The sequence below is a fragment of the Hippopotamus amphibius genome, chromosome 1 (genome assembly GCF_030028045.1).
Source record: "Hippopotamus amphibius kiboko isolate mHipAmp2 chromosome 1, mHipAmp2.hap2, whole genome shotgun sequence".
Taxonomy (NCBI): domain Eukaryota; kingdom Metazoa; phylum Chordata; class Mammalia; order Artiodactyla; family Hippopotamidae; genus Hippopotamus; species Hippopotamus amphibius.
Genome location: NC_080186.1, coordinates 227,218,507 through 227,231,761, shown reverse-complemented (window position 1 = coordinate 227,231,761; position 13,255 = coordinate 227,218,507). Strand labels below are relative to the sequence as shown.

Genomic DNA, 13,255 nt, shown 5'->3' with positions numbered 1-13,255 from the left:
AGAAGGACGTGGAATGCATCCTTCTCCACAGATGCATCAGGAATACATCAAAAGACGCAATAATTCCCACAGAGAACCAGCTGAACACCATCAGATGACCTTGGACACCAGAAAGGACTGCAAAGATCCTGACATAACTGGTGTTTGTTTGACTCAACACTCTGCCGTTAGTCTGGGGCTTGGACAGTCTTCTTTAAACCCCTTTATTGCCAGGACAAGCAACCTCTGAAGTCTGGACTACTCCATCAGAAGTCAAGTAGGAGGCTCTGGGGAGGGAGCACTGAATCCAGGATGCTAGACTACTAGGGAATCCTCAGACACAGGGAAGATTAACTGCAGAGAACTCTCATGGAGCTGTGTGTCAGAGTCTAAGAACCAGCTTCGTCCAACTGTCTGCAACGGCCAGTGCTGGACACCTAACACCAAACTACAAGCAAGACAGGAACACAAACCCACCCATCAGCACACAGACTACCTAAAGCCATATTAACCTCACAGATACCCTAAAACACACCAGCTGACACAGCCCTGCTCATCAGAGAGAAAAGACACAGAGCCACACACTGGAAAGCAGACACCAGATCCCCTCCACCAGGAAGCCTACTCAAGACACTGGACAAACCCCACCACAGGGGGCAGAGAGCAGAAACAAGAGGAATTACTACTAGGCAGCATAGGAAAAGGAGACAACAAATTCTAAAAATTAGACAAAATGAGAAAACAAAGAAACACCATGCAGGCAAAGGAGCAGGGAAAAAACCCACAGGACGAAATAAAGGAAGAGGAAATGGGAAAATTGCCTGAAAAAGAATTCAGAGTAATGATAGTAAAGATGATCCAAAATCTCAATAACAAAATAGAGAAAATACAAGAAACAGTTAATAAGGACTCAGAAGAACTAAAGAGCAAGCAAACAGTAATGGACAATAAAATAACCAAAATTAAAAATACTCTAGATGGTATAAACAGCAGAATAACTGATGCAGAAGAACGAATAAGTGAGTTGGACGATAGAATGAGGGAAATAACTGCCACAGAGCAGGAAAGAGAAAAAAGAATAAAAAGAATGGAAGACAGTCTCAGAGACCTTGGTGACACCATTAAGTGCACCAACATTTGAATCATAGGCATCCCAGAAGAAGAAGAAAAAAAGAAAGGGTCTGAGAAAATATTTCAAGAGGTTCTAGTGGAAAAATTCCCCAACATGGGAAAGGAAATAATTAACCAAGTCCAAGAAGCACAGAGAGTCCCATACAGAATAAACCCAAGGAGAAATACACCAAGGCACATATTAATCAAACTAATGACAATTAAACACAAAGAAAAAATATTAAAAGCAGCAAGAGAAAAGCAACAGACAACATATAAGGGAAAACCCATAAGGATAACAGCTGATCTTTCTGCAGAAACTCTGCAGGCCAGAAGGGAGTGGCAGGATATACTGAAAGTCCTGAAAGAGAAAAATCTACAGCCAAGAATACTCTATCCAGCAAGAATCTCATTCAGATTTGAGGGAGAAATCAAAAGCTTTCCAGACAAGCAAAAGTTAAGAGAATTCAGCACCACCAAACCAGCCTTACAACAAGTGCTAAAGGAACTTTTCTAAGTAGGAAACACAAGAGAAGGAAAATACCTACAAAAACAAACCCAAGACAATTAAGAAAATGATAATAGGAACACACATGTCAATAATCACCTTAAATGTAAATGGATTAAATGCTCCAACCAAAAGACACAGACTGGCTGAATGGACACAAAATCAAGACCTTTCTATATGCTGCCTACAAGAAACCCACTTCAGACCAAGGGACACATATAGATTGAAAGTAAAGGGATGGAAAAAGATATTCCATGCAAATGGAAGTCAAAAGAAAGCTGGAATAGCAATACTCATATCAGATACATTAGACTTGAAAGTAAAGACTATTACAAGAGACAAGGAAGGACACTACATAATGATCAAGGGATCAATCCAAGAAGAACATATCACAATTATAAATATCTATGCACCCAGCATAGGAGCACCTCAATACATAAGGCAAATGCTAACAGCCATAAAAGGGGATATCGACAGTAACACAATAATAGTAGGAGACTTGAACACCCCACTTACATCAATGGACAGATCATATAAACAGAAAATAAATAAGGATGCACAAGCTTTCAATGACACATTAGACCATCATGAATTAGTTGATATTTATAGGACATTCCATCCCAAAACTACAGAATACACTTTCTTCTCATGTGCACACAGAACATTTTCCAGGATAGATCACATTTTGGGTCACAATTCAAGCCTCAGTAAATTCAAGAAAATTTAAATCATATCAAGCATCTTCTCTGACCACAACACCATGAGACTAGATATCAATTACAGGAAAAAAACTGCAAAAAATACAAACACATGGAGGCTAAGCAAAATACTATTAAACAACCAAGAAATCACTGAAGAAATCAAAGAGGAAATCAAAAAACACCTAGAAACAAATGACAATGAAAACACAACAACCCAAAACCTATGGGATGCAGCAAAAGCTGTTCTAAGAGGGAAGTTTATGGCAATACAGTCCTACCTCAAGAAACAAGAAAAATATCAAATACACAACCTAACCTGACACCTAAAACAATTAGAGAAAGAAGAACAAAAAAAGCCCGAAGTGAGCAGAAGGAAAGAAATCATAAAGATCAGAGCAGAAATAAATGAAAAAGAAAGGAAGGAAACAATAGCAAAGATTAATGAAACTAAAAGCTGGTTCTTTGAGAAGATTAACAAAATTGATAAACCATTAGCCAGACTCATCAGGAAAAAAGGCAGAAGACGCAAATCAACAGAATTTGAAATGAAAAAGGAGAAGTAACAACTGACACTGCAGAAATACAAAGATCATGAGAGACTACTACAAGCAACTATATGCCAATAAATTGGATAACCTGGAAGAAATGGATACATTCTTAGAAAAGTACAATCTTCCAAGACTGAACCAGGAAGAAATAGAACATATGAAGAGACCAATCACAAGTATGGAAATTGAGACTGTGATTAAAAATCTACCAACAAACAAAAGCCCAGGGCCAGATGGGTTCACGGGCGAATTCTATCAAACATTTAGAGAAGAGCGAACGCCTATCCTTCTCAAACTCTTCCAAAATATAGCATTAGGAGGAACACTCCCAAACTCATTCTACGAGGACACCATCACCCTGATACCAAAACCAGGCAAAGATGTTACTAAAAAAGAAAATTACACTGATGAATATAGATGCAAAAATCCTCAACAAGATACTAGCTAACAGAATCCAACAGCACATTAAAAAGATCATACACCATGATCAAGTGGGGTTTATCCCCAGGATGCAGGGATTCTCCAATATATGCAAATCAATCAATGTGATACATCATGTCAACAAATTGAAGGATAAAAACCATATGATAATATCAATAGATGCAGAAAAAGCTTTTGACAAAATTCAACATCCATTTATGATAAAAACTCTCCAGAAAATGGGCATAGAAGGAAATTACCTCAAGATAATAAAAGCCATATATGAGAAACCAAAAGCCAACATCGTTCCAAATGGTGAAAAACTGAAAGCATTCCCTCTAAGAACAGGAACAAGACAAGGGTGCCCACTCTCACCACTACTATTCGACATAGTTTTGGAATTTTTAGCCACAGCAATCAGAGAAGAAAATGAAATAAAAGGAATCCAAATTGGAAAAGAAGTAAAATTATCACTCTTTGCAGATGACATGATACTATACATAGAAAACCCTAAAGACTACCAGAAAACTGCTAGCACTAATTGATGAATTTAGTAAAGCAGCAGGATACAAAATTAATGCACAGAAATCTCTTGCATTCCTATACACTAACAACGAAAGAGCAGAAAGAGAAATTAAGGAAACTCTCCCATTCACCATTGCAACCAAAAGAATAAAATACCTAGGAATAAACCTGCTTAAGGAGGCAAAAGACCTGTATGCAGAAAACAATAAGACACTGATGAAAGAAATCAAAGATGACACAAACAGATGGAGGGACATACTATGTTCCTGGATTGGAAGAATCAACATTGTGAAAATGACTATACTACCCAAAGCAATTTACAGATTCAACGCAATCCCTATCAAACTACCAATGGCATTTTTCACAGAATTAGAACAAGAAATCTTACGATTTGTACGGAAACGCAAGAGACCCCGAATAGCCTAAGCAATCTTGAGAAGGAAAGACGGAGTTGGTGGAATTAGGCTTCCTGACTTCAAACTATACTACAAGGCCACAGTGATTAAGGCAGTATGGTACTGGCACAAAAATAGAAAGGAAGATCAATGGAACAGAATAGAGAACTCAGAGGTAAGCCCAAGCACATATGAGCACCTTATCTTTGACAAAGGAGGCAAGAATATACAATGGAAAAAAGACAGCCTCTTCAATAAATGGTGTTGGGAAAGTTGGACAGCAACATGTAAAAGAATGAAATTAGAACACTTCCTAACACCATACACAAAAATAAACTCAAGATGGATTAAAGACCTACATGTAAGGTTAGACAGTATAAAACTCCTAGAGGAAAACATAGGCAAAACACTCTATGACATACATCAAAGCAAGATCTTTTTTGACCCACCTCTTAGAATCATGGAAATAAAATCAAGAATAAACAAATGGGACCTCATGAAACGTAAAAGCTTTTGCACAGCGAAAGAAACCATAAACAAGACAAGAAGGCAACCCTCAGTATGGGAGAAAATACTTGCCAACAAAGCAACGGACAAAGGATTAATCTCCAAAATATACAAGCAGCTCATGCAGCTTCATACCAAAAAAGCAAATAACCCAATCCACAAATAGGCAGAAGACCTAAATAGACATTTCTCCAAAGAAGACATACAGATTGCCAACAAACACATGAAAAGATGCTCAACATCACTGATCATTAGAGAAATGCAAGTCAAAGCCACAATGAGGTAACACCTAACACTGGTCAGAATGGCCATCATCACAAAATCTAGAAACAGCAAATTTTGGAGAGGGTGTGGAGAAAAGGGAACTCTCCTGCACTGTTGGTGGGAATGTAAGTTGGTACAGCCACTATGGAGAACAGTTTGAAGGTTCCTTAAAAAACTACAAATAGAACTACCATATGATCCAGCAATCCCACCACTGGGCATATACTCTGAGAAAACCATAATCCAAAAAGAAACATGTACCATAATGTTCACTGCAGCACTATTTACAATAGCCAGGACATGGAAGCAACCTAAATGCCCATCAACAGATGAATGGATAAAGAAGCTGTGGCACATATATACAATGGAATATTACTCAGCCATAAGAAGGAATGAGATGGAGCTATATGTAATGAGGTGGATAGACCTAGAGTCTGTCATACAGAGTGAAGTAAGCCAGAAAGAGAAAAAGAAATGCTGTATGCTAACTCATATATATACGGAATCTAAAAAAAAAATGGTACTGATGAACCCAGTGACAGTGCAAGAATAAGGATGCAGATGCAGAGAATGGACTGGAGGACATGGGGTTGGGGGGCAAGGGGTGAAGGGGAAGCTGGGACGAAGTGAGAGAGTAGCATAGACCTATATACACTACCAAATGTAAAACAGATAGCTAGTGGGAAGTTGCTGTATAACAAAGGGAGATCAACTCTGTGATGGGTCATGCCTTAGAGGGCCAGGTTAGGGAGGATGGGAGGGAGTCGTGGGAGGAATGGGATATGGGGATATATGTATAAATACAGCTGATTCACTTTGGTGTACCTCAGAAACCGGTACAAGAGTGTAAAGCAATTATATACCAACAAAGAGCTTTAAAAAAATGTTGGTAGTTATTAAAAAAAATAAAAAAGAAATCTTGATTTGGTCAAATCTTATTTTGGATTTGTAATGCCATTTTTGGAATTTAAAAGCCGGTTATTTCCTAAGTTGTCCACCTAGTGTTTTTTTTTTTCATAGACATTATTTTTACTTTAGACTGGATCTAAGAAAGCTTGTTCTTTTGACAGGTAAGCCTTCAATATATTCAAGTTACAAACGGAGTCTGTATCTTTCAACCATTTTTTGGGGTCTACTTGACTTGATTACTTATATTAGGTTGAAAACTCTAGCCATTTGCATATACCCACACACGCATGTAATACACATATATCCGTTTCCAACTTTAAAATTTTAAAACTGTATGTTTTTACTTACTATTACAGGGAGATTAACAATGACTAGAGACAGTAGGACACGATAAATGTGTTTCCTCCATATCAAGTCCTAACACTAGAAGCAGAAGTGACACGTTTGGAGGTTTATTTTACACAGTGCTGTAAACATAGTTTCCATGGTCTCTGTCCACATGGCCTTTCTGCTCTGCCAGGATCAAGAATCTTGCTCTCCACATGCTGATGTGGTCAGACTACTCAAGTGACTGCAGAAAAGGCACAGTAAGTCAACCTTGTGTCTGCCCTCTGTCCTTGAATCATAGTTATTGGGTCCAGGGCAAACAGTCTTGAACTCCACAGCAGAGACAAGACACCAGCAGCGGATGCATCATAAACCGAGCAGCCAAGTCCCCCCCCCCCCCCCCCCCGACCCGCACAGGGTTTCTTTTTGCGAGGCGATGAGCCTTACGTGAAGGCCGTGAAAAACGGATCTTCATTCTGACCTAGGGTGTGTGACACCTCAAAGGTGTTTCCTCTTTTCTTCCACAACTGGATGGGAAACCTTGGGACGGTTACTTGGACAGGCCACCTCTAAGTAGCAACAGAGGTGACCCTGTCAGACGAGACACTGAACTCATTCTGTCAATGGCCGACCCCCAAGTTCACATCCCTCAACCACGCGCTCCAGCCGGAAAGCCCAGAAAGCACAGAGCCCTTCATCCATTCCAGCAACGGCGCCCATGCTTGGAAGCCAGAGAGACGGGATGGCACCAGCGCGCGGGTTCCCGCCTCTTCCAGGACGCGCGCCGAAATCAAACGAGACGCAGGCTTCCTGGGGGCCGTGCCGCGCTGCCGGCCTCGCCGGGGCCGCCGCCCGCCTGCCCGCCTGCCCGCCAGCCCGCCAGCCGGCCAGCCCGCCAGCCCAGCCGCGGAGCTGGGCGGGGCCGCCTCTAGGCAGCGGGGAAAGGCGGGCGGCGGAGGAGGAGACGCGGGAGGAGCGCTCTGCGCAGGCGCCCGGCGCCCCGCCTCCCCAGCGTCGGCTCCCGGGCGGGCGGGCGGCGCGGGCCCTCCCACTCTCCGCCGCGCCGCCGCACGGCCCCGGCCCTCGCTTCACCCCGACGCCCCGGCGTGCGCTTCCTCCCGCCGGCCTGCAGGCCCGGGGCCTCCGCCTGCCGTCCCGCCGCTGCTCCCCGCGGCCCCGGCTCGCGTTCACGCTGTCGCCCGGGCCGGCGCGGCCGCGGGCCACCGCTCCCCCGCCCGCACCTACCCCGCCCCCTCCCCGCCTTTTCCGCCCTCCAGTCCCCCTCCCTCGGCCCGCCGCCGCTGCTCCAGATGAGGTGATGGCAACGGCCAACTTCGGCAAGATCCAGATCGGCATTTACGTGGAGATCAAGCGGAGCGATGGTGAGCTTCGCCGCCGCCCCTGCCGCCGGGGCCCCGCATTCGGGTGTGCGCGGAGGGGACGCGGGCGCCCGCCGCCTCATTGATTGCTCCGCGGGGCTGTGGGGGCGGGAAGGCGGCGGCCGCGGCGCTTTTGTGTGTGGCGTGTGTGCGAGTGAGGCCAGCTTGGGGTCCGCCCCGGGCGCCGCTGCGGTGCCGAAGCGGGGAGGGGCCCTGCGGGGGGGGCTGTGCCCGGGAAGGCCGGCGGGGAAGGCTCCGCGTTCGGGGGCTGCGTCTCTGGGGGCTTCGGGCGGGTGCTCGGCGGCTCCCGGGCCGGGGGGCCCTCCCTCCCCCCGCGGTCTCCATCTTCCCCGGGGACGCCAGCCCGGGGGCTCCGTGAAGGGTCGACCCTGCCTCTCGGCTCACCCCGGCCTTTTCATTTTCCGGCCTCTTCTCTGAGGGGTTGGGGGTGGGGAGAGCGTGAAGACCAGAGATTTCAGTGTTTAGGGAACCGACGACTGGTGCGAGGCCGAGGTGGGGGAGGAGGGCCAACCCCGTTGGCTTAAACCGTCTGGTGGTCAGGTTCCTTCGCCTTCCGTTTCTCGAGGATGCCCCCTTTCTTTTCTGCTAGACCCTTGCTTGGAAGAAGGGTGCGGAGCATCTCGTGCTCAGCCATGAATAAGAGGGGGGGAGCGACGGGAAGAAGTATTCAGTAAGCTTCTCAAAGGTGCTGAGACCGCAGGGGAGGGAGCGGGACGAGCGGAGTCCGTGCGAGGCACCAGCCAGAGGGTGGGGATGGGCGACCGGATGTTGATATTTTCACCCCCTCCCGAGAGGTAACCAAGAGAGAAGGGTAAGACGAGGTGAAGACACATGCTTAATTAAAATCAAAAAGAAGAGAAAAGGCCCTGGGCTGATGTGTCTTTCTATCGGTTTCTCTTAGGGAACAATGTTTTATGTCCCTAGCCAGCCAGGCTTTGGAAATAATGTATATTGCAAAGGAGAAAACGCATGGAGGGGGAATACATTATTTTCTTTCAGTCCAGACACTGAACGAAGTAGAGGTGTGTAGTGTCGAGAGGTGTGCGGTGTCCCTTATACCGTACCTCTCATTCATGGCTTATCATTTAGCCCAGTCACTGGTAAGTGTCGCTATCGCATCCACACCCTCTTGGTTTCTACCCGGTTTGACCAAGTTATGTGAGGCTTAGATTGACTTTCATGTTATCTGTGTGATGTATTGGAAGACCCTGGGTAGCTTATGATTTGTTTCTCTTCGTTATATTTGACATAATTTGTGTTAACAACTGGAAGCATTATTATTCTGTATGGGAAAAGATAAATTATACCACTTAGAGCTTTAGAAGTTACCAGTAACATTAGTGGGAAACAGATCTCTTTTATTGGGGTTGGGGTTTCTTTATATTTTCTCTTCAGATAACTTCCCTTAAGCAGTGCTGTTACTGTAATTTCTTTTTTAGGTAATGCAGGTTCACTGTATACTAGCAAAAGTAGAGTTTATGTATTATTTAAAATTTGGGGGGGGCATAAAATATGTAAGTTCTTTACATTCTAAGCCTTTAACTATGATTATAGTTATTACTGTAGAATCTGTCAGAAGTATCATGATATTTGAAAGGTTTGGATGATTTTATATTTTCTGGGGTAACATCTTTTTATTTAAACATATCAGATTGGAAACAGTTTTGGTTTTTGGAGGGGTTCTAGGGTAGCGGCTTTTAATACCCTTTCTGCCTTCACCTGCCAGTACCAGAAACCCTGACATCTAAGAGCTTTGTGTTCTTACATAAGTGCGAGTAACTTAAAATCACATTTCAGAGCAGTTTGCCCTTGCGAACTGATGGAAATCATTACAACATATATCATCTTAACTTATAGTCATGTACGTACTTACACGTATTTAATAGATAAGTTGAGAACTTGAAAAGAAAGGAATGATCATTTGCATTGGGGGGGGGTGTTTCACAGTAGAAATTGATGTCTGGGAGTCCCCCTCAAGCTTTCCCTTTTTCACTTTAAAGAAGCTGTTTTGTTTCCTCCCATTTCTATAGCATATCTGTTTTAGATAAAACACTAGTGGTCATTGTTACAGAAATAAACTTTGTAGTTGGATGAGCACTAATGTAATACCTCAGACAATGGAAACCACAGGATGAAGAAGGGCTGCTCTAGACTGCTGTTGACTGGTGACTTGATCTTTTCTGAATGCTTGCTAATGGTAATCTTTGTCCTTGTTTCAGAGCGTGCTTTTCCCATCCGTGATGCTCTTAAATTAAAAAAATATATTCCCAGGTAACTGAAGTGGACTTACTACTATCTTTCAAAACCCTGCTCAAAACTAATCCCAGATAAGTCTTCATTGATTACTAAAGCTGGATGACCAGTTAGCCACTGAATTCCTAAGTCATTGGGAGACCCATGAGACAGCATATTTCCTTTAGTATTAATATTTGGGTACATTTTTCTAAATTCCCTGAATTCATCTCTGTATCGCATCATGTTCCTAGCTGAGTTCCTTGTATATAGTTTTGAGTGAATCATTCATTATTGGATTTTGGTTTTCAAACATTATTTTAATTAACCGTTAAGGTGAAACTTACCTGGAAGGGAAACCCTTCCACCTATGCTCATCCTTTGCTGCCGTTTCCCTGCTCTGCCCCCGCCCCCACCCCCACCCCGGCCAGGCCTCTTGGTTCAAGATTCCCAGAGTTGATTGACATTGAGTGATCTGTGAAGGCTTACTAACTTTTTTGGTATTCTAAGATTAGAGGTGACAGAGGTTAGGCTTGGACTCCTAAGATTATTCCAAGCCACAGGAGATGACCTGGTATGAAATTGGACTGATTTCTGGAAATGAACACTCATGTTTATTTTCTTGCACATGTCTTCCTATTATCTTTCTGATTCAGTTTCTTTTTGGAATCTAATGACTCTGAAAACTGCAATCTTAACTGTTGTGTAGCTAGGTAGTTTTCATTAGGAGACATCCCCCCCACCAAAAAAAACAAAAAAAAAAAAACAAAACAAAAAGCAAAAACAAACCTGCACTGTTAAAACATTTCTTATTCATTCCAAAGTAGCTGTGACTATCCTTTGGGGGCTGGGGAGTGATGAGAAATATTTTGAATATTTAGAAGCTGCTGTTACAATGGGATTGTTCTTTGGGGTCTCTTAGTCGCAGGATTGGTAAATGTGATCTGAAGAGAATCAACCAGACAGATCCTTAGAGATAATCTAGTTCTCATTTTTATAGATATGGAAACTGAGTCCCAAGTCACTGTAAGTGACTTGTCTAGATTCCTTCAGCTTCATATAGTGGCAGCCAGGAACCTGGCTTATATAGCATAGAAACTAGACTGTCAAGAACTGTGGCAGTAAAGGAAGAATTCTTTATTATTTGGGAACCGTATACAGCTTTCTACAGCCCAGTTAAAATGTAGGAAATTGCTTCTCGCTCACAGGAAAACCACTAGAGAGCAATATTATAGAGCCCAGTTGGAATGATCCAGTAAAAAGTGTTATGGTATATTTACTAGAAGGTCACAAAACTCAAAATTGTGGGAGAAAGAATATCTCTGTGTCTTAATTAAATGGTGGAAAGAGTGCTTTAATTAAGCATCTGAAATCCAGAGGAAAGTGAAGATTTCAAAGGACGCATCAGGAATCTTTGAGTTTAGGGCAGGCAATCTTTAGAAAAGATTTTAATGACCTAATTCTCTACCTACTTTGTCACGTTTATTCTTCTGCTAGTTCATCTTTACATGTCATTATATAGGCTTTTGGAGAATAGACTGTGAATTTAGATAATAAAAATGAACCACACAGCAATATAGTACCTTTTGGTACAATTATATGTGATTTGACTAGGAAGAGTAGAATGAAGGAAGTTGTGGATTAATGATTTCTTTTTACATGGTGATAGCATGATGATGGTTCCATATGTATATATATATTTGTTAGGTCTTCATAGTTTTCTAAATAGATTATCAAACTGGATCGTTGCAGAAACCTATGAGGTAGGTGAAGAATCTGAGGTTGGGTTACTTGCCAAGATCACATGGTTAATAAGAGGCATAGCCTGGACCAAGATCTGCGTCCTTTTACTGCTAGGTCTCTTCAAATGCTGGCAGATGTTTGCTGATGATGGTATGAAGTTGATCGCTTTGTGTACTTAGATTTTTTTTTCTTTTGTGAGGTATAAAATCCCCTTTAGCTCAGATAACCTACAATTAATAATGTTGCTTAAATTTGCTCAGTTGGTGAGATCAGTTTGATTTCTGATATTTTATTAACTATAAGCATTACAATTCAGCAATCTAAGGCTTTAAAGCCCTTTTCAATAGTCAGTCACTTCGTGCTTCTAGAACTACCACAGAAAGAAATCTATATTCATTGCCTAGTCATCTGATTCTTTTTTTAATAAAATTTATTTATTTATTTATTTGTTTATTTAATTGGCTGTGTTGGGTCTTTTTTGCTGTGCGCGGGCTTTGTTTTTAGTTGCAGTGAGTGAGGGCTACCCTTTGTTGTGGTGTGCGGGCTCCTCACTGCCATGGCTTCTCTTCTTGCGGAGCTTGGGCTCTAGGCACGTGGGCTTCAGTAGTTGGAGCACATGGGCTCAGTAGTTGTGGCACACGGGCTTAGCTGCTCTGCGGCATGTGAGATCTTCCTGGAGCAGGGATTGAACCTGTGTCCCCTGCATTGGCAGGAGGATTCTAAACTGCTGCGCCACCTAGGAAGCCCCAGTCATCTGATTTTTATGTCAGAAATTTTGGAATTGTGGGGAAAGGCCATGTGTTAACTTGTTTTGTGTGTTATAATTTTTTAAAAATCCAGAGAAAATAGCAAAGAGCCAATTAAGCTTTTGTCCCTTCAAATAGGGAAGGAGGCACAAGTGTGGAAAATCCAGAACAAGATTCCTTGAGAGATCATCTAGACCCATTCTTTCTAGTCACAAGTATAGGTGTCATTAATATTACATTAATTTTTTTGCAAAGCTTAATTCTTGGAATTAACCACCAATTTGCTTTTAACACCACTCTTCTGTAACCTAAAATCATCTTTTAAGGGTGTTTGTTTTGAGATTGTAGTTTTGAGCTTGCGCCTTGGGTAAAATTAATTTTCGCTCTTCTGGTCTAATTGTGTAGCAAATATAGGAAGGTTGCCCTTCTATCACACACTAGCTCTTTTAATTAAAGTAGAACTAATGGTATTATAGTGCCTAAGTGAAAATAGACATTAGAACCTCACCATATTAAATACATAAGTGCTTGATTACACATAGGGGATGCTGTGCTATGTATGAGAACTAAATACAAGTTCATGGTCATGGGATTTATCTAGTGAAAACTTAAACAAAATGAAACAGAGTATTGTTTCATCATTGGTTACCCTTAAGTTTAACTTTTTGCTACTATCTCCCAAGAGTAAAATGAGGGGAGGGGTGTCCCTTTTAAAAGTTGTGCTTCTAAATCTAGTCCTGGGCTGTCCCATTTTGGTACTACTTGTTTTCCTCACTACCTACTGCAATTAGGCTTGCAGTTCAAGTGGGCATTTACTAGGGTATGAGAGTATTTTGGTGTATAGAGCTTAAGTGATTATGCCACATCACAGAATAATGTGATCTCATAATTCTCTGTTTTCTTATTACAGAGTTAATTAAATATACTTTTGTTAACAGCCT

The 13,255-nt window shown here is 42.4% G+C and overlaps 1 protein-coding gene across 3 annotated transcripts in view; it reads left to right on the top strand.

The window, feature by feature from the left end:
• Positions 1-7,207: 7,207 nt before the first annotated feature.
• KIF2A (kinesin family member 2A) overlaps positions 7,208-13,255 on the top strand; it is a 64,777-nt gene continuing 58,729 nt past the window's right edge. For all 3 annotated transcript variants that reach the window (XM_057742774.1, XM_057742766.1, XM_057742782.1), the window contains exon 1: positions 7,208-7,575. In XM_057742774.1, the coding sequence (XP_057598757.1) occupies positions 7,512-7,575 (64 nt within the window). In that variant the 5' untranslated portion in view covers positions 7,208-7,511. The remainder of the gene's footprint in view (positions 7,576-13,255) is intronic.